This window comes from Poecilia formosa, unplaced genomic scaffold (genome assembly GCF_000485575.1).
Source record: "Poecilia formosa unplaced genomic scaffold, Poecilia_formosa-5.1.2 Scaffold56, whole genome shotgun sequence".
Classification (NCBI taxonomy): domain Eukaryota; kingdom Metazoa; phylum Chordata; class Actinopteri; order Cyprinodontiformes; family Poeciliidae; genus Poecilia; species Poecilia formosa.
This window is the reverse complement of record NW_006799995.1, coordinates 2,404,772-2,427,149: the sequence shown is the minus strand read 5'-3', so window position 1 is coordinate 2,427,149 and position 22,378 is coordinate 2,404,772. Positions and strand designations below refer to the sequence as shown.

The following is a 22,378-nucleotide window of genomic DNA, read 5'->3' as shown; positions in this document are numbered from 1 at the left end:
AGTTATTAATAATAAAGCAATTATTTCTTAGCACAGAATATTGTCCTCTGCTGAATAAATGTGCCCAATTAAAAGGTTGGATTCTTTTATTTTTTTTCTCTATTAAATTAAATCATAAAGCTACAAAAAAAATGTGAATCCATATTAAAGCATTTTAGTCACATTTATAAAGGGTAAAAATGTGAAAAGTGCTACGAATAAAATACATATAGATGATGACTTAAAAAATGTACCAAATGACAGCTTTATCACTTCAGAAAAAGACAAATTGATGGCTTCCTCCTGCAAACATTGAGCTCTATATTAGACGATCTTCCATTCTTCCAGCTCTTATTTTGTCACATGATTTTCCAACTCAACTTTTTAATTCAGTTTGAGGAGCTTCTTTGTCTCATATGTTAAAAACTATTTAATTCCAGTGACTGTAGAATAAAACCAGCACATTGTGAAGCTTCTGAGACAGTGAGGAACACCGGATGGATCTGTTTTAGTAAACAAGAAGAAAAAAAGTGTAAAAAAAAAAAAATAGTAAAATACAGTCGTGTGAAAACAATTAGGTTGCTCTATTACAGTCAGTATGTTTTTTTTTGTTTGTAATTTTTGTAACACTGGATGCTCAACAGAAATAGATTAAATCATGTAATATATGTAAACAACAAAAGAACAGAAGAAGCTTTTTTGCAAAATGTAATAAAAATACATTATCTGTCAAGGAATAGATTCAGCTACTGACTATTCAAAATTGGAGTCAAAATCAGAATCTGATTTTTTTGCAAGGTTTCCACACAAATAAGAAATTTGATTTCTGTTCCTCACGCTACGCATATATAAACTTATGATTCTGATAAGAGACTTAAAGAGTTCTCAAAAATAATCTGAAATCAGCCATTTCACGATACAAGTGGAGAACATTCGAAACCACTGCAACTACACCCAAGATTGTCCTGAGAACAGACTGCGAGATGCTAAAACAAATCCCCAAAACCTCAAAATGGTCAACGCAGAACCTAAAGCAAACTATTGCTACTGCTGATGTGAGAGTGCAAAGCAGACTGCAGCGGTTTGTTTCATGTAAGATGCACAAGGAACAAACATTTACTCTGCAAGAAAAACAAAAAGCCCAGATTGACAGTTCCCTCAGAAGAAGAACTTCTAGAATAGTGTTCTTAAGGCAGATTAATAAATAGAAACTGTGCAGAAAATCCACAAAATACTGTTTGAAGATGAATAGATGTAAAAATCCTGGACCGAGTCAGGATCCTGATTAAATTGAAATGTCCTGAAGTGGCTTCAGAAGGGCTGAACGACCTGGAAAACTCTCAAACATCTCACAGCTGGAGGTGAGGAGTGGAGCAAAGTTTCCTCATGTCGAACCCGCTGGAAACATCCCACTGAGGTTGTCGCAGCTAAAGAGGCCAACAGCAGCTGTGAGAGGTTAGGGTGTCCAAACTATTCCTCCACTCAGAAACCACTTTTCTGCTCATATGTTTTACTTAATAAGTAGAACGAATGCAATTAAAAGACTTTTTTTTTCCCTCGAAAAAATGTCTGAATTTTTTTATTTATTTTTTCACATGGGTGCGTCTATGAGGAAGCTAAAGTGGATATAAAGGTCTGGGAAGATCCCGACATCTATCAGGTTAAAGTCTCAGTTTGTACTTACTCTTCATCTGTCTAAGCGGCCCTCTGTCTGGGGGGGAGATAGAGACATTCCCGCCTTGAGAGCATCGAGGAAAAACCGCGTCAGGCAACGAGAGAGAGGAAGAAAAGACAAAGACATGCAGAGGAAACAGAAGAAAGTGCAAAGATGTAATGAAAAGAAATAGAAATATTTAGGAGGTTGACAAATTCAATCATAGACCAACTTATTTTATTTTATAAGGTAATAGTTTTATCTTGTTACTCTTCCCCTTACTCCCGCTTTATGGATGGTTTACTTTCGAGCATTGTGCCACATCTGGATTTTCACCTCATATTTCTCCAACAGCTACTGAGGACTGTTCACAAGCAGTAATGCACGAGCAATAAGTTTAGTAACTTCTCATTCCCAACGTTTCCTACAAGCAGAGCGGAGTGTTTAGTGAGACAGAGTGATATCGGGCAGAGGGCCACTTAAGGAAATAACTGAACTCTAAACCAGATCTCGGGGTAACGGGACGCCCGCATCATTAATTTACAATCTGGTACTTAGAAGGCCAGGTTTGAACGCCGCTCAATGATAAATTGGTGGCTGACACTGACACACACACACACGCACACACACACACTCCACTTTCTAAGAATAACACAGTAAAAGTATGCAAGCAAAAAAGTGGGGAGACTTGAGGAACAACCAAAGGAGGCACTCACTTCCTGATGAGGAAGATGGGCGCCTGTTGTCGGTGGAAGTGGAGGTGGAGCTGGGGGCGGTGCTGCCGTTGTTCTGGGTGGTTTGTGGCCCGGTGGGCAGTGGAGGAGGAGGAGGGGGCGTTGGCATCGGGTTGCTGGGGGGGAGAGGAGGCGGTGGAGGCGGCTGCGGAGGCGACACAGATTCCTCTGTGGTGCCATTTTCAGAGGTGGGGGCGGGACTCTCTGCAGGCTCCTCCAATAATACCGAACCCTGAAGGAAAGAGGAGGAAAACGTAGATGATGTCAATGACGTGACGCATCCTTAAAGTCGTCTCTTTCCTAGAGTTCGTTGGTGGTCAACGGTCGGGCGAAGAGGACAGAAGTTTTAGCAATCATCGTCCCCTGGAGCGTCTTATTGAAGTTCCCTCTCAGCTTTTCCCATTTCTCATGGCACAGCCACAAAGCTGATTTTGAGATTTTATTTGTAAAGAACTGACATCGTTAGATTGTTTATTGGAGTGGGCAATATGGACTTACAATATATCATGATATTTTGTGGCACTATTGTGATAACAATAAAAGTGACAATAACAACTCATCTTTTTCAGGTAACTATTGCTGTGACCGCATGGCGCCGCAGTTATAGCCTCAAAAACACAAACACATTTGTAATGCACTTCTTTAGGACACCATGAAGGAGTCTGATTTGATCACTAAACTGCGCACAGTAACAACATTTAATCATATTTTCAAATTTATTGATACATTGAACAAACAGAGGAGAAAATAGTAAACCTAACAATCCCGACGGTTTTAATTGGAATTGGAATTAATTGGAATTTATTGTGGCAACAATTGACCTGTCCAGGGTGACCCCGCCTCTCGCCCGGAACGTTAGCTGGAGATGGGCACCAGCACCCCTCCGAACCCCACTAAGGGACAAGGGTGTAAAGAAAATGGATGGATGTGACAATTAAATAAAATTGTATTATAAGGAATTAATCTTATTCAAATGATGAATAGCATGATAAACCCCCATCCCAAATTGTTTATGTTGATTAAATAACCAGTAACACGTTTATCATGCCTTTCTTGTGAAAAACCGTCAGCATATTTTGAGCTTGCATGATGAAAGTCCTGTACTTCTGCTATGAGGTGTAAAACTATTAAATTCTTGCAAAGGCTGCTGCCAGGGACAGATGCACGCCTTGTTCTCGTTTCCGGACGTCTCTAACCAGCTCATAAAGACACAATACCCTCACACGTATAAGGGAGCTAATATGACCTAATCCCACAGGGGGGAATCCTGTGCAGAAAACGGAGCGAATGGACCATCTGTCACTGCAACTGATAGTCCTGCACGCGTCGGCACGCTCCAAAACCATGCTGGAACTCAGCTGGAGGCGCATTAATGGACTGTGACATCTAACTGGATCTCCCACCGCCCTCCCCGCCCCCCCGGCACTCCTCAGACGCGTGCTCATCATTGTTGCTCCCTTCACTTTCCAGGCCTCCCCGGGGAGTTGAGGTGGAGGAGGAGGAGAGAGGAGGGGCATCCAGATGGGTCATGGCGGCACGTGCCGGTTCCCTTGATTAGCCCTTCCATCTGCTGGGGTCCTCGGAGACAGGGAGGGGCCCCTCTGGGACTCTAATTGGCTCAATGAGAATTATAGCATGTGTCCCCCCTGAACACCCGCCACTCCTGATACTCGTGGGAGTTTCGGGTTTCTCCAGGGACATTGATCATTGACTCCAGCTGACTATTTATTCATCCTCTTGTGCTTGTGAAGTTATGTGGAAGCAAACAGGTGGTTTAAGCAGAAATTTACTAAAATGCTTCAGTATTTATCAATGAACCCAAATTAAGACTTATAACTAACTGCACATGTCCATATATGTAGCTTTAATCAGAACCTGTCATTTTGAATTAATTGTTTTGTTTTATGGGATTTCTTGCTGTGAAACACAAAGACAAACCAGAAACAGAAGAAGCATTTATTTAAATTACTTCCTAGGTGTAATCTATCTGGAATAAAATTTATTAAAGCGATTTGACAGGCAGCGTTTAGGGGCTTTAATAAATAAATAACAGGATTTTCAAAATGCATTATTAAATTTATTTACTTTGATTTTATTTAGATTTCTAAATTTGGCAATTATCAGATTTGCCTCTTTCTTGTTTCGAGTGTGTAAATTCACATTTCATTCGCATTTATTAATAACAATATCAAAAATACCTGTACATAATATTATTATATGTACAGATAATATGATCTCTATTATTTTAGAGATAAATAGCAACTAAAACTAAATAAACTTTTTATACCAGTATGCTTTCACTTTTACTACTATACACTTTGCACTTTTGTTTTTAAGTATTAGGAATATTAATACTGTAGAGAATAAAAAATAGATCCATTCTATTATGTAATCTATTGTACATCCTACTATACAAAACTATATTTGTTTTTACGTACTGAAATAAATTATTACTCATAGAAAAATGTTTAAATCAGATTTTTGTTGCCGCTTACAGGAAGCTTCATGTTCCAGTGCCGCTCATCCGTTTAGCAAATGACGCCTGTATAGAACATTTCCACAGAGGGGTGGAGACAAGAGGTGAGGTGATGGAAATGAGGAGTTGGAGACTGGAAAATAAAGGGTCAAGACAGTAAAAGATTATGTAACACACTGAGTGGTGACGCTCAGGCAAATTACTGCCCGTCAGTGTTGTAACCTTATGCCGATGCACATTCGCTCAGCTAAACCACACCCAAAGCTCTGACCTCACGCAGCAACAGCATGTCCAAGCTACCCTGGACGCTGCCAAAACACATGCTAAATAGATACGTTTTTAATTTTCAGTGAACAGAAAATGAACTTTCTGCTACGTCAGCATCCAGCATGAGTGAAGCTTTGAGAAATCTTGTTTTGAGGCCCTTTCAACGTATTTAGATGTCTTCAACTTGCCTCCTCGTTGGGCGCCATGACTTTGCTCCCACGGGGCTCCGCCGTGTCGCTGCCCAGACTCTTGTAGTAGTCCCCAGTGCTGGGCTGTTTGTTGAAGCTCCTCGACTTCCTATTCGAATCCACTCGCCGCAATTTCTCGTGGCTCTCCCCAGGAGTCAGCTGCTTCACCGATTTATAAAGAGAAACGGACATGTCAGCTTAAAACTCCCCATGCATGTTTTTTTTCCTAGATGTTTTTCATACTGTGTGAAAAATTAATCCATGTTTATGAATGTGTGTGGGTGGCAGGAGGAAAGATGAACACCAACAGAACAATGTATTTACTCTGTTTTATTGCTGGATTAGCTCTCTCGTGGGGACCAAAGCTGCTTTATTTGAATAGCAGAACAAGGCTCTAATTTAGCCCATGTAAAGCCCTGGCATCCACTGTATGTTTCACCATCCACAGCCTGTTGGGTCACATCCAGATTTTATAATGAAGTGAATGAGTGAGCAGATCACTGACGTAGCCACGTTCGTTTTAGGAATGTCACTTTCTGATTTAATATTGTGTAGAAAGCTGGATTTCTAATAACACGACAACAGTCAAATATTCTCAATCACAGTTTTCGCCGTACAAAATGTACCTGACAGGCTTTACATATTTAAAAGCTTCAGTGAGAAAAATGTTTCATTTTCACATGCCGGTGTAAAAAAAAAAAGAAAAGAAAAAGAAGAAGTGTTATATTTCCTGTTGGTTTCCAATATGTTTCCTTCATGCAAAAGGCCTTAAATTTTGCATAAAGTTATTGCCTGAAAACATAGCTATGCAACAAAACTTCCTGATTCCCATACTTTATTTGTCTGTGTTTCTCAAAAACTTGTGTTGCAAAAAAAAAAAAAGAAAAAGGATACAAAAAAATTCTACAGGTACAAAAATCTGTTTCAAACACTAACATGAAAAAGATATGCAAGTTTTAAAGCAAAAAAAGCTGCTTTGCCTTTCAAATCCAAGACTGAGGAACAGATTTGTATTTATTTACATTCAAAATGCTGGCACACAACTTGGACTTTTCTTTTGTTTTTTTTGTTTCACTTAACCCAAACCAGCACCTCGAGTGTCGGGACGTCTGACATTGACGTGAGTGAGCAGAAATAATTGACAGCTGACCCCTGACCTTCTCCCTTCCTGTGCGCTCTTGTGTTCTGAGTTCCTACAAGCTTCTTTAATTGTGTTGACTCCTGTCTGCTGTCAAAGAGACGGTCCCTGAGCGCTCATCAGCAGGCTGGGTAAAGCGAGCCCGGAGAGATGCAGATGGATCGTCGTCCCCCGGGGAGACGGGTCGACAATAGCAAATGTACAAAGTGTTTTGCCAACCCCCCCACCCTGCCCCAACCCCCCACAATCTCTCATTTACGCCGACTCCTTTTCCTTTCATCACACATATCTGTCTGTCAGCAGGAAGTGATATATGGCTTTTGTTCATGTGTTTCCTTATGTTTTTACATTTTATTAGCGTACAGAACAATATCAAGTTTGTTCAGTCTGTTTGTCGGACATACACATTTACATGTCATCAAACACAGGGAGGCAATTTGCATCAAAAAATAAGATCGCTTCCGATGTATAATTTAAAACAACGAGCTTTTTTTTTGAGCAGAAAAACTAAACAAGTCTGATTTATTGCTCGAATGTAAAACTGCGGAAAAATGCAAATTGGAAGGAGATAAGCTTTGCAGAAAGAGGAGCAAAAAGAAAAAAAAAAAAAAAAAAGAAAAAATGTCCTCGGAAAAGCAAACACCCTTTACCTTACTGCTAGGAGTCCACTGTTTCAGCGGCTTTCTAGTCTGGACGGGGCCACATCCGCGCAACCCAGCGGAGCCGATGGAGAGCAGCTGTCACCAGATCCAGCGCCTCACCTTCTCTCCGCTCAGAGCCTACCACTGTCACTCTACCTGGACTTCTCACTTTACCCACAGGCCTCATCAATAAGCTATTGGGCCAGCTCAGCAGCGGCTATGATGTCACCACGGTCCCGTTGACTGACCACACCCCGGACCCTGCCCAGTTCCGCTTATGCAAAGCACAGACTCCCATGTGTTCCTCTGGCCGTCGCCTTCGCCACACGCAAATCCTGAGAGGCTTTGGGATTATCAAAATATTCCAGCCTTCAGTGCAGGTGCAAAACCTTTCGGGAATTGCACTTACAGCAGGAATAGTGCCAAAATAAAATAAATGTTCTGATGGATTGCATTCCAAAAATTAAAACTGGGACAGGCGTTAGCAGTCGTGGTGGTTAGGGAGGTTTGTACGCTGCACAATAAACTTTTGCTTTGAGTCAAATGCAGACAAATGAGTCGAGCCGTCAACAAAATCCACCCGAGGCTCACTGCAGCGTTAGCATGCAGGTGGATTGTTTTTCACTGTTTGGTACACAGAGATCCGATTTGTGTGTCTTTTTGTGCACGTGTGTGTGACTGTGTTCTGAGAACCAGACCTTATCTAAATTATTAAGACGGGGTGCGCCCTGAGCTGATCACCTGGGCACGGAGGGGAAAGCGGGTGACACAAGAGTTTCATTAAACATCTCCCCCGCAGAGTCACACAGAAACACACAAACACAAAGAGCTCGCTATGGATGCGTTCTATGGGAAAAACTCACTGACTCACCATTTATAACTGCAATGTGATCTATTTGCATTGCAGATGCATACACCCTGCCGATGCCTAAGCACATTTTTCCTCCCTCAAACCAGCTGGCTGTGCAACGTTTTAGCTTCCTGCTGTTTGCATAAAAATATTCATCAGTCATTCTCAACCGAAGACCATGTGTCGTTTCTAACGATTTTATCCAAGCACAAAAGAATTAACCTGATAAGTCAAACATAGAACAAGAATTTTATTAGAAATTGTTTAAATTGGATCTTTTTCAACATTTTATGTGACAAACCAACACCAAACAGCACACATTTGTCAAGTGGAAGGTAAAAGATTATTGTTCTCAAATATTTTTTTTACAAATAGGAATCCGTAAATTGGAAATATATATTCATCCATCTTTATTCTGGCACCGTCAGATAAAACCCAGTGGAAGATTTGATGTAATCTAACTACAAAATATTACACATCTCAGTATAAATACAGCTTCTCTTGAGTCAGATGTTTGTTAGACCATATTAGAGAACAAACAGCTTCACGAGATCCATGGAAAGCCGCAGGCACTTTAGAAATAAAGTTGTAAAGAAGATTAAAGCAAAGCCAGGTTAGAAAACAACATCCTGACCTTTGAGAATATCAGATCACTGTCAAATTCATCGTCTAAAAATACAAATGACTTAACCCAAACAAAGCAGGAAAATACAACTAAACTGACAAACCAGGCAACCGCCAAAGAAGTAGCCATTGGGGTCGTGATAACTCTGGGCAACCTGTGGAGATCCAAAGCTCAGTTGACACCTACTAGTTTGAGCAAATGTGTTTTACGAATCTTATTTCAACAGGTTAAATCTCTGAGAGCTGGGTCTCATTTAACCCTTTCATGCATGAATTATGATCCTTTGTGTCAGGATTTTTTTTCCAATTTTTTTGGATTTTCTTAAGGCATTAAAAAAAAGGTAGGAAAAGAAATTTTGTAAAAAAAATTATTTATTTATTTATTTATTTATTTATTTTTTATGTGATCAATTGTAATTTTCTCCAAATACAAAGTTGTTATTTGAAAAATACCTCAGTAGTATTGTTCTTTAGGGGTTATCTGAAATCACAATATTTTTTTTTACCTGCAAGAGTCGTCTACAGTAGAAGGAGGGACCGGGTCGGTCGACAAGCTTTTTTTGTTTGTCGGCCATATTGGATTTAACAAAAATAATTTCTTGCATTTGCAGCTGATGCCCAGTAGTTGATAGTGTATTTTATGATGCATTAGTGTCCACTTCAGTGGTCTGTGTGCATTTATAACATAAAAATCCACAAGAAGCACAAGAAAATGGCTTTTAGACAGCTGTCCACTGTGCATGGAAGGGTTAGAGAAAGTGATATTTGAAAATTAATGTTACAGACACTCAAAATATCTCAAAAGATATTTTGAAAGGAATAATGGGCAAAAGATATGTTCAGTATGCACACATGCAAAGCTGCCAGAGACATATCCTTAACCCTTGTGTTTGCAAATGGGGTCCAACCGACCCCACACATGTAAAACTTGTATCACTTGCCTGAGTCCTCTACGTTTGCCTCTGTCCTCGCACACACAAGGGTTAAAAGAACTAAATAAAGCAAGATGAACTTTTTGGATGTAAAATAGCAATAAGTTAAAAATCGTAAAGCACTTCACCTCGCAATCACAGTGCCAGACATGGCAGCAATCAGGAAAACACATTTCTCATGACAGAGTCAGATCAATCATTGCTGCGCCGCTAAATAAACTCATTCACATCTCTGTCAGAAACACAACTCCACAATGTCTGTATAAGCAAACCAGCAGAAGCAGAAGTGACATTTATATTATTGCCTCTCGACACTGCTGCTCCTCTTCAGACGTTTGAGTCATCTGTGGCCCGATTAATTAGTGTAATTAAAATCAAACCCATCACATCGGGCTTCGCAATGTGTCAGATCAGAGGCCCGGCTCGCTAACAAGCACCTTCTGTGGCCTCGTTAGCCATGCTGACACAATAACATCGTTGTTGGCTCACCGGAGGAGAAGGCACACTGTTACAGAAGAGCTTCAGTCCATTTCATTAAAACCACTGGGGAGGGGGTTGGAGGAAGAAGCAGCTAATTGCCAATTTATGACAAACACACAGCTCTTCCTGTTTCTCTGTAAAACATATGCTGATAAAAAAATATATATATATATAATTTCTGGGACATGTCTGTTTTTGATGTTCAGAAACTTTACTGACAAACTGCCAACACCGCTCGTACCTCCTTTTTGCTGCTTTTGCTGTCCACGTGCCGCAAGTTGCTTTTCACTTTCAGGAACTCGGCCGACTGAGGCTCTTGTGGGGGCGGAGGCGCCGGGTAGCTCGGAGCCGGAGGGAGATTCGGTGGAGCTCGAGGGGGAGGCGGAGGAGGATAGGTTGGAGGAGGCGGAGGGTTGGGTACACCGTCAGCTCTGATCTCGTTCCTGCTGGCCGTGTCAGCGCCGATGTCTGGGTTCAGCATGTCCATGTAGGCCTGCATGTCTGAAATGGCCGACTCTGATGCACCTGTAAGAAGATGGCGGTCTCACAACAATTCAAGCAAAAATTACGCACTGGCAACGGTTTTTAATTTGCACAATAAAGCTGAAATCGGGGATCTGATTTCCTTTTATTTGTAAGCGGTTTAAGTATGACTGAGAAAAAAATGACTGGTGTCACTACATAGAACTAAATTTATGTGGACACACCACTAGGGTGCAGCACCTGTACATAAAGCACCTGACATCAAAAGTGTAAATTTAAGGCAGTAACCAAACAGAAACATTGTAAAATACTAAATAAATGGATGAACAGATAAATTTTTAAGTTTTAATCCCGTTGTTTAAAACGTCACAGACCTTGATGTGCGACTGAGTTCAGCTGGGTGGGAGGTCCTCGAGACATTGTAAGGCTGCTTCTCTTCTCTCCGGTGCTGGACTGGCTGGAGTTGGCAGAGTCGTAGTTGGACAGTGAGCTGGACGGCGAGCCGATGTCGAAGTGCGCTGCCTGGCTGGCTGGAGGCATGGTGGTGTTCGGGGAGGAGAGGCCCGAGTCCGGCTGCTTGGACTCGAGCTCCATCGAAGGGTCTCGAGACAAAACCCGATGCTCCACACTCTGTTGCAGGATTATGAAAGAAAGCATCACTGTACAGCGGCTCGCATTCACACTACCCGTTGGACTGTTTCAGATTTTGTCCGACTCAAACTTTAACACGTTTTATTGAGACTATTTTCCCATCAGTTCCAACTCTGCTCCTGCAAAAGAAAAGCATTTCTCTTCAGCCGCAGAAGAAATTTTGCGTGTAGAAAATTTTAGTCTCGTCTCATTTGTGATTCGATTACACACCAGTAAATCCAAGGCAAATGGTTACACTTCGTTTTATTTAGGGGTATCACATTAAAGGGAGCTGAACACCATGCATAATTTTTTTTCTTCCAATTCAAAATTATTCCCTGCATTGAGTTGGCCTGTATCATATCAAATTATTACTGAAATTTGTGTTCGTAACATATAAAAAAAAATCTACAAAACCAAAACAACTCTATATGACTCATTTAATTAGAAGTTAACTGTGTGCCAATTAGTTCCATTTTACAACTCAGAACAATTCTCATCATTATGAATTATCCATATGTTCAGACATCAGTTCATAAATCCTGTTGCCGCTCAGTCCCTGGTGAATTAAACGAGGAGAAAAGCATTATGAGTTTAATTACTGCACAGTAGTGAAACTTCTCACAGCTGATCAGAGCAGCTCTGGGGCTTTCGTCTTCTCCCAAAGTGCTCGACTCGTGTGGCTTCGTGTCCCTTGTGACAGAACAGAGAACATGAGGCAAAGGAGATATGTCTCCCCGGCACCAGCACTGTTATAATTACTCTGCATGCTCTGGGGCTTGAATTTGCTAGCGATGTAGGATGGTGGAAGTCAAAGAGTAAGTTAGTAATTAGCTGAAAAGCCTGGAATAAAGTCAGTTCGGTGAAAGCTACTTCACTTATAGTACATGCAACGGGTGTTTTACAGCTCAGGTCTCTGGGAATAACCAGAAAAAAACAGAGTGCCTGGTGTTTGATTTGTGTTAGATTCACAAATAACCAAGTACAGTATGGTTACAGAATGGCTGTAATTAAATTAAATGCAATGAAAGTTTCAGGGTTGACTGAGTTAAATCTCTGTTTTGTTTGAGTTGCCCTCGCATGTACCCCACAGCCGACACTGCCTTATGTAACAGCAGCCATATTGAGGGCCCTGTAAATGAACTTGCACTGCCTCATTCATTGTGTAATCCTCCCTTATTAGAGACCCAGTTTTAGTGAGTACTTGTAAAGAATGAAGTTTAGTGCAGCGCTGCGGAAACTGTGAGAAACAAAGTGCGCTCTTCACTTCTTGTGTTTCGCCTGATTAACGTTGCTCAACTCCGGTCTGTCTAAATACTGGTGCAGTAAAAATTAAGGCATCAATTTTCAGCAGACTGTTTACAGAAAAAAGTGCATGCTCCTAGCAAGTCTTTATACCACGGTTCTTTAAACTCCTAATCTACACGTGCTCAAAAGTACACATGCAGGCCTAAAAAGATACATGCAACTACACACCTAGACTGGCTGTGGATGAATAAACTGAGTTAATATTAACCGAGAGCTCCAAACTCAACTCTATGGAAATGTGATAACCCTTTGTGGATAAGAGAAAATTTACAACAAATTTATGTTGCATAGCTATTTACTTGGGAAAAGAAATAAACATAAATCAAATAAATAGGCCAAAACTGTCCCCATTATAATGGATGTAAATTTCTTACAATGACAGTTTACATTACTTTTTGTGTTTATAGTTTGTTAAAATAAAAATCGTCCAGCTCCTTGAAACAGTGTTGCATAAGCTTATTGTTTCGATGCAGCAAAGGCGCGTTATCATGTACTTATGCTTGCTATCATTTCTGAGAGTGGCGGCAGGTTTGTTTCACAAAGAATATTTAATTATTTAAAAAATAAAATGTGTTCAGGCTTGAAAACCAGAGGAATTTTATCACAAACCTCTCTTCCTTGACAGAGAGATTACCTCACAGCTTGGCTCGGTTCGCCAGCGGATTAGAGGTCAGAGGTCAGGACTCGTGGCAGTGGGACTTGTCAGCCACAGATCTTACCATGTTTTCCACTGTGCGCAGATACTTGGCACACTGGGAGTGGCCGTTGTATTCGGCCAGGTCCGCGGCCGTGAAGCCGTCCTGGTCCCGAATGCCCAGGTCCACGCCGTTTACCACCAGTATCTGACAGCACTGCGGAGCAGAGAGTTAGAGGAGGAACATAACTTCAGTCAGTCTGGATTACTGATGACAAACTCATCAATGTAATTACCTCTCAGGTTAATTGGTTTTGCACAAACAGTGGGAACAGTTTAAAGTACTGAATGAATATCTAGAAGGTTTAAATGTGGCCCACAGTGCTGAGAGATGCTGCAGTCTGCCAGAACTGCACTGTGAAAAAAATACATTGATACGTGAACGCTATTCTTCTTCTAACATTCGTGATACATACGTCTAGGAAATCAATGAAAATAAATCAGCCCTGAATAAAGACTTATTACAAAAATTATTTCTAATTGGCTCACAATGACTGAATATGATTGTTTTTGATTACCTATTTTTGATAAGCTAAAACAACGTTTAATTATAACATTGCTGTCCTATTTATGGATTATGACACGACTGGCTGTTGAACCTTTTCCACATTTTGTCATGTTGCAGCCACAATTTTTTAATACATTTTATGTGATTAAACCAAAGCAAAGTAGCTATAAATGTCAACACGAGGAAAATGATACATTATTTAAGCAAAATTTCAAGTAAAAATCCCAAAAGTGTGATATCCACATTAGTGGTTAAACAGTGTCATGTCCATTCTGTCCTGTCCTCCAGTGTTTTGGGAATTTCTCTCAACCAGTTTTATGCCTCTAAAGACTCAAAGACTGGCTCATTCTTCAATGCAAAACATGTAGAGCGTAGTCAAATAGGAGATTAGGTTTTCAGACAAAATCCTAATTTATTTAGGTCTCGACTTCGCTGTTCTGATGCTATGATCTAATGTAGCTCTGATTGTCCTGAGGGAGGCTAAACCTTCACTGTACTGACTTTCATCACCTTCTTCCACATTCTTGTTGTGTACCTTAAATGGATTGAAAGTCATTTCTGTATCCTTTTCACTTTCCTTCAGTGTAGACAAGACGGTTTGTACCTGTTGTCCCAAAGTGCACACCGTATTTCAGTCGTGATCGGCGCACATGCGCAGAACTGCCTTAGATTTTCACACATGATATCGTTTGGTTCTCCGGTATAACAGCTCATGATGTTCTTTAACTATACTTGATGAGGAGCTGGTTAATAAACCACCTTGAAGAGAACTACTTTACATCCTTCACAATGATGAACATTCACCAAGCAGAAAGAATCTTTGTGCTGGTCTATCTCACAAAAAGCATGCGACATACGTGGAAGTTTATGGCAGAATATTTATGGGGTATGAATACTTTCGTAAGAGCAAAATTTCAACGCAGCGTTTTCTATGAGCCTGACCATAAAAAAACTTAGTCAAAACAGCAGGTCACTGGGGAGAGGGGGGGAAACCGTACGCTAGACGCCAGTTATTCAAAACAGACGGGCTGTAAAACCCAGGATGGATGGATGGATGAGCACAGAGAATGAATCATCCTCTACTTAAATACTCAGATTATTCTTTTCTTTTGTTATTTACAAAAGAGAAAAAAATTAACTTTTCAAGAGAGAACTTCTGATCACTCCCACCTCCAGCTCCCCGTTCTCAGCTGCGTCGTGGAGAGGGGTTCCTCCCCAGTTGTCGGTGACTATCTCCCCTCCATGCAGCAGCAGCCAGCTGAGCACCTTTGCGTGGCCACGGCTGGCTGCGAAGTGCATGGCCGTGGCCCCGTCGCCGTCCCTGTCCGCCAGGCTGATGTCTGTGAAACTCATCTGCAGGGTGAGAAGACAAGAACAGACTTCACTGGTGTTCATTGATTTCTCTGCTCTTAGTGTAAATGAGAAGATGTCGTTAACAAATAGAAAGAAACAAATAAATTTGAAAGGATCTGACGTGCATGTCAACACACCAGCCAGACGATGACGGTGCTGTGGCCCATCTGAGCAGCAGCGTGCAGAGGCGTCATCCCGTCGTTGGCTCTGATGCTCGGATCTGCCCCACAGTCCTTGACCAGGTATTGGACGACCTCCAGATGACCCTCCTGGCAGGCCAGGTAGAGCGGCGTGGCACCATTCTTAGTTTGGGAGTTGACGACACTGCGAGTAAACAAAACCCACAAGCAATAAAAAGTCGTGGACAGCAAACCTGAGAACTGCTGCTACATTTGACCTGAAATTAGTGTTCTAACAATAAGTCATTAAAAAGGTGTTAAACAGGGAAACTTTAATACTTCATAGTTATTTTAAACAAGATTGTGCTTTTCCCCCCACCCAATGGTAAATGACTAAACGGCTAATAAAAAAAATAAAAATATGCCATCTTAAATATAACCAGTGGTTTTATGTCTTTTGTCAATGTTCTGGTTCTAACATGTAGTGCAGCTGTGGCGCATCGTATTTTACTGAGATTTTATGTAATCCACCAAAACAAAGAAGCACATTATAGTGAAATCTATCGAGAGGATGCAAAGTTTTTCAACGTTTTTCACAAAGAAATGATTGATTTGATATTATGTTTGATATATTTACAGAACCACCTAGACCCACCATTTCAGCTGTTAACATGAACCTGCGTTGTTCATGTTTTAGGTCAACAAAAGTCATTGAATCGCCACACCAGTCTCAAGCCTTTAGCAGTGTAATTGGTAAATGGACTGAATATATATTACAGTTTTCTAGTCACACTGACCACTCAAAGCACTTTACATGGCAGCCACATTCACCAAGTTATACTCACTAACATCCACAGATACACAGGTCAGTCGGAAACATAGGGACCCTAAATTAGAGTGAGGCCCTGGTTCCTTTTGGCATCCACTCAATCCATCTGCTGACCTGCTGACACAACGGAAGACACGCCGCAAAATGTCAGCAACGTAATTCAGTAAATTATTTGTTTGGATTATTATCTTTAACGGCCAATGAGTTGGATCAAGACAGCTGCCTGTTAACAGGTTTTCTACCTGTGTTTACGCTACGTTCCAGTTGTACTTGGAACTGGGAAATTCAACCTTCCCTGTCAGAAGTAAAGTGTGGTGGAAACATGTTTATTTACAAGATATACATAAGAGTGAATCTAAAATTATCTCAGGTCTGACATCAAACTCAGCTCCGAGTTTTGACTTCCCAAATAACTGGAGCGCAGCAATAGCTCCATCCATCCTCTAATAATCTCTAACCAGTTTCCCAGCAGCATGATCCTGCCACCACCAGGTTTCACAGTGGGGATGGTTCAGGCCAATTAGGTTTCATTGCATCAAATCCTTAACTCAGTGGTTTATATGCTTGTCAGGATTCAATTGTTGAGTAGTAACACTGATTTATCCGTACTTAAGACAATAATCTTGAATCGCATTTCATTTCATCAAGCAACACCGAGGTGGATATTTGAAAAGTGTGTTTTCTCGTTGTTCCAATGATTCTGTCTATTCCAGATACGAGCCCTTGCTGGAAAAAGGCTTTTCAACATGCAATCCCTATTTTTAGTCTCAGCTTTAGACGAGTACACACGGTCTGACTGTAGGTGCAAAACACATTCGTCTGTTGCTAAAAGTAGACAAGCAGGCAAGCCCGACTGAATCTCATTCTCTGTTTTTCTTTTTTCCCCCACAGGTCCGTAGCCCGGCTCTCAAAGCTAAACTATCCAGCCCTAGTGTCCCTTCTTGTCCCAGATACTCTCTGTCGCAGCGGGATGTCACGGAGGAAACGAGTGCTTCCCGACTAAATCCCATAAGGTCGTACTTTATTTGGACTCTGACAAATGAGCAATGAGTCACTTAAGAGGATTACCAACCCGCTAGCTTTGCTTGACTCGCAATGTGCCTAACTGAGAGTTGCAAGTGTAACTGAGCCGCTACATAAGAAAGCTAAAGGGCTACGTCTCACCTTTGCAGAGGCTGCAGTTAAATCATGCCAAACGAGTAGTTTTAATATCAGTTAGGCTTATTCTGAGCGACAAAAGATAAACATGCACTGTATCTTAGTAGAAAACAAACGTTGAGGGCCTCTTTGAATGATTAAGTGAAAAGTTCCAGGTAGGAACAATTAGATAATAAATATTTCAACACAAGAAAAGGAAGTCGTCTGTGTTTCTGTCATCAGGAAGTGAGCATGTTAATAAATCTTTCATTGATGTAACTAAAGTGGGTTTCGCTCACATGTTTTTCTTAGAAGGAGAAAAGTGTATTTCTTTAATTAATCCTATTCACAAAACTTCACTGTGCTAAAGGTCACGTACTAAAGCAACCAGGACCAAACTCCTCAAAGTGGGGAGGCTTAGGAAGAGAAAAGGTGCTTCTGGAGAAGGAGTGTAGATTTCAAAGGGTGAGGAAAGAGGTTAGATTATTCTCTGACACAAGGCGCACCACCTCAGCAGGGACTGTACAGAAAAACTTCTCACACTGGAGTCGGAGACATATGATATATTTCCATTTCAGCTCCAGTGAGCATTTCGCCTTGGTAATAGTCTGACCACTGTACCTTTCCTTTCTGCAGTAACAAAGACTAAGGTTGTCTTCATTACAGTAATGTAATTGATGTCCTACAAATGGCCCTCCTGGCTAATGAAGGCTTTTGACAAGCTCAGTGTTTACGCCCTATTGAATAATGAAAAGTTTTGATGGAGAAATGGATGTCTCTTTTGCAACGTGTACATCTCACGTGTGTCTGTTCCATTGGCTATTTAAAAAGTGTTTTAAGTGTTTTACTGCACAGTTTTGAAAGTTTATTAAAGTTTCTAAAGGCCAAGGTTTTCTAAAGCATGAACATTCTTCAAGTCAGGTGTCAGTAAATAGAGATTTACACAATTAAAGTTTTGTTGCACAAGCAAGAGGCGCGGTACCAACACTTTTTGTTGTTTTTTTTTCGCAAAAGATATATATTTTTAGATTAGATTCAGAAACATTAAATAATCCAGAATGATGCCAAACATCAACAAAATACATATATTGTGTACATATTAATTAACTGGATATGGATGGTGTAATATTTTATCTAAACATAGTCTCTATGTAGCTGTAATGTCATGTTATGTTGCATCTTTTCATTTTAAACCTGTTGTGAAGGATGTTTGAAAGGGGCTTTTATCCAACTTGCACCAGGAACTTATTAGGAGGATTATAGAGCACAGGAGGTGCAGCTAAGCTATTGGTTTAATCAAATACTGCCTTATTTACTCATTTCTCTCTGTGAGCTAACATCTTACCAGCTTCATGAAATAAACTACCTGGAGACAGAAACAGCTTTGAGAAGAAGTCATTATGACACTAATATACAGTTAACGCCTCAATAATGGCATCTTGAAAATGTATTCTAATACAAACACATTCTCATCAGTTTTAATTTTAACCGTATATTGAATAAGAGGTTATCATTAAGTCTGTATCTCTCCCTGACCTGAAACCTTTACAAAGTTTTACATTCAACAGGTAAAAACTACAGGTTTTTACAGACTAAAGTTTTTAGATGGGAATGGAAGAAAAAAGGAAGGAAAGAAAAATAAGGAAGAAAGAAAAGGGAAAGATAGACACACAGAAGAAATAAACAAAATCAACAAAGTATTCAACGAAGGAAGGCGTACCATTAGAAGATATGGGGGAAACAGAAAAAAGCAACATAGAGAGGGAAAGACACAACTTTTTGACAATGGGAAAGAGACTAAACTCTGAAAATATTTTTTTTCATACACTTATTTTATTCTTTCATATTTTTCCGGACTCTGTTTTCACTACTTTTTATGAAAGGGATTAAAATCCTCTACTTTCATGTTGAAGGCGTTAAATTTGTTAATCTAAAAGTCAACTCTACGAAGAACTAGAATTTACTAAGTTTCTATTTCAAGAAAAATATGGAGAAAAGGAGCCATCAGACAATATGTTCTCTCACTTCTGATGGAGCTTTAGATGGCTAACTTTCTGGATTATCTCAACACAGAGTGATGTCCTTTTAAACTTCATGCTGGAACGGTCTCCAGACCAAAGATCTTAAGCTGCACTAATTGATTACATAAGATGTCTGCAGCTTCCCACTTTCTCTCTCTCTCTAGCTCTCTCCCTCTATCTCTCTTTCATTCATTCATCCACTTTTTGTGTAATGAGGCTATCTGGTCAGGCACATTGAGCTTTTTGTTTTGGCTCACTGGGAGAGACTGGCAGATAAAATGCTCATTTAGATGCAGCTCGCAAAACTATCTAGAAACACGAATGCAATGACCCATCCTGCAACACGACAAAATGAAAAAATATGTGATAAAAAAAAGGACTGCATTTATTTCACACTAAGAGTTTTTTGTGTTTACGGATGTGGGATCAAGCTTTGGTCTCCACTGCAAGTTAATATTTGTGGAACATTTAATTGAAACATAACCATATTTGGGGACATACTTATGTCAGATTTTGGGACCAAATTCTAATCTACAATTTAGTAAAACAAAACAAACCAACTGAAATCAAGTCCTGTACTCCTTTTACAGGACAAATTGCAAACCTGAGCATGTAATGTTTCTTTTTTTCCCACTAATTCTAACAAATAACAATTGTATCCATCTTAATATGTGAGAGGAAAATGATCTGATTTAAAGTTAGGCACGTAGTAGATGAATTAATTATTCATTAGTTTATAGTAACTTTCCAGGAGCCTTAAGAGGAAACATGATGATTGACCGATTTGTGACAGAGCCGTAGAATCAGGAAATCACTGAAATACAACCTGTCTGATGCTGTGGATTAGACCAGAATGGCTCAAAAAGCAAAACATACTGCCCTGATCTGAAGACGTTCAAGAACAGATGAGAAACATCTTAGCTTTTAGTTGTTTTTTTATTTTTAAACACATATTCCTCCTGGTTTCTCAGCCTGTTTCCTGTGTAGTTACTATCAATAAGAGCCACTAGCATCATAGCAAAAAGAAGAGCCAGGGAAACAACTGTATCCACTGGAGATATCCAAAGTGAAAACCAAAGTTGACCACAAAGACCCATTACTCCACATTTCCCAAAAAAGCATCTGGATTATTCCCAAGACTTTAGGGAAAATGTTATGTTGAGAGACGATGGTGGAACAATACTTCTGCTGTACCAACACATCGTTTCAGAATCAGAATATCATAACGACAGCCAAACATAGAGGCAGTTGTGTGTTAGGATCCTTTGTTGTGTTTGGTGAACTGAAACCTAATCATACTTTATGTTATGCAGCAGATAATGAACCAAAGAAACACCAATAGTTACACATCTGAATGACAGAAAATAAGAAAAAAAAACAAAAACAAAGGGTTTGTCGTAATTTGGACATAAATCTGACTGAGATACCTTGGCATAAGCAGTGGCTGAATTAAAGTAACTTTGCTAACAAGAGTTGACCACAATTCTTCCATGGTGATACAATTGCTTTGAAACATGAAGATGTGACAAACAAGCCAGCACTGTATAAATCAGTGGGGAGCAAATAGTTTTTCAGGACCGTGTATAACTACAGTAATTACAGTAGTCCAAACACTTTCTAGAAATTCCTTGTCAGAACTGCAGAATGACGTCTTTGTTGGCATTTTTATCATCATTAAGATATCCTGTTATGATTAAAAGTGAGGCATAAGTCGAAATGCAATGCTGAAAACAGAAAACACCATAAAGGTGTTGTTGTTTACCTTGACTGTATGTACTTTTAATGCCCTGCAGTCACCCTCTCATTATGTTACACCGTAATTAGGCTGCTTGTTAACAAACGCAATGATGCAACCAAGACAGTCCATGTAATCTTTGTGATTTTCCAGGTAGAAATAAAACAGCAATAACTGTTTAAAACTCAGTGATGCGCGTTTGCACATCACATTGAAGCCTGAACATTAAACTTCATCTCCACTGTGCATTCAGGGCTGGAGAGCAGAAAGTGGCTCCTCCATACAAATGGATTTGTTTCTCTCATTATCTTATCGCCATTTGGTGCTTCTGTGTGTCGCCGTGGAGATGACGGTAAACAGCAGCGGTGGGAGGGGCGGAGCGGAGGACTGAATGGGGCCAAGCTATCAGGGAGCTGCAGTGTCTCTGAGGAGCATTAAATTTTCAGCAGGTATGTACCCGTCTGGGGTGCATCCACACAATATTGGAGGTACAAAATGCGGCACGACCTGCCTTTTCCCTCTGAGGGCATCAGTGCATTATAGCTGCAGTAAGAGGTCATGCTTTGTCACATTGTGTTAAATATATGGAATAAGAAATACAATAAATGTGATTATTCTTCTAAAGCTGTAAAAAAAAAGAAAAAAAGGGCATTACAACTGCAGCTGTTTTTAAATGCCAGGTAAAATCCTTGAGTAAATTTTGTACATCAAATATTCTGGATTTCAATAAATATTTGAAAATGAACACGCTGCATGTTCCATTTAAACATGGAAGCTTATAGTGGGAATGCACCAATCACCTGGCAAGCTTTCCTGTGATTGTTTCTTGTTCCGATTAATAAGCGTGTTGGAAAATGGCGGGATGAATATATGACAAACTCACAAACTGAGTTAAAACACCTCGGTTTGTGTTTCTTCCTCAAGAAGAAAAGCGAAGAAAAGCGCAGTCGGTCAAAGTTGGCGTCAGCGTGCGAGGCCTTAAAGAAAACAGGAAATTGGTATTTGCCAGGAAAACCCTGATCAGTGCAGCTCATGTTTCAAGCGCTAGATCTGGTCAGATGCTGAACAAAGCGAAAGACACCGAAGCAACGGCCAAGTGAAACGTCACCGTTGGGCACCGTTTGTGCCCCAATAAGCCAGCCAAATAGACAAACCTACACAACAAACATTTCATGTCAGGCTTTTTATGTAAAACATAAAATATACATTATTAACCAATGTTAGCCAACTTGGCCAGTGAGCTCTACTTTTAACAGCAGGCTTGAAACTTTCCTTTTTGGTCACGTTTACAGTTACAGTAGCTCAGGCTATCCTGAGCTGCCTCTATAGTTATGCTGCCAGAAGCTCAGAATGCTACTGGGGCACAATGACCACTTTTTCTCACTTTCTTCTGCTGCTACTCTCCAATTTGCATTATTTGCTGTTGTTTCAACTGTTAACTTTTTGTTTTCTCTCCGTTTCTTTCCATAGATGCTGCATCTGGTCTGGAATTTGTCTTCCTGAATTAAGAGCATCACTGAGATAATACTGCTGTCAATTAATAGCTTTTCATCTCCTGCTATTAACTGTTTACCTTCATGAACATGGAAAATAATCCT

The 22,378-nt window shown here is 40.3% G+C and overlaps 1 protein-coding gene across 1 annotated transcript in view; it reads right to left on the bottom strand.

Moving 5' to 3' along the window:
• The window catches only part of espn (espin), a 47,977-nt gene that overhangs the window by 19,452 nt on the left and 6,147 nt on the right, over positions 1-22,378 (bottom strand). Inside the window, exons 2-10 of the mRNA XM_007553472.2 lie at positions 17,052-17,062; positions 15,077-15,263; positions 14,757-14,939; positions 13,104-13,235; positions 10,821-11,076; positions 10,205-10,488; positions 5,299-5,460; positions 2,350-2,599; positions 1,664-1,717 (exon numbers count right to left, since the gene is read on the bottom strand). Of these exons, the coding sequence (XP_007553534.1) occupies positions 1,664-1,717; positions 2,350-2,599; positions 5,299-5,460; positions 10,205-10,488; positions 10,821-11,076; positions 13,104-13,235; positions 14,757-14,939; positions 15,077-15,263; positions 17,052-17,062 (1,519 nt within the window). The remainder of the gene's footprint in view (positions 1-1,663; positions 1,718-2,349; positions 2,600-5,298; positions 5,461-10,204; positions 10,489-10,820; positions 11,077-13,103; positions 13,236-14,756; positions 14,940-15,076; positions 15,264-17,051; positions 17,063-22,378) is intronic.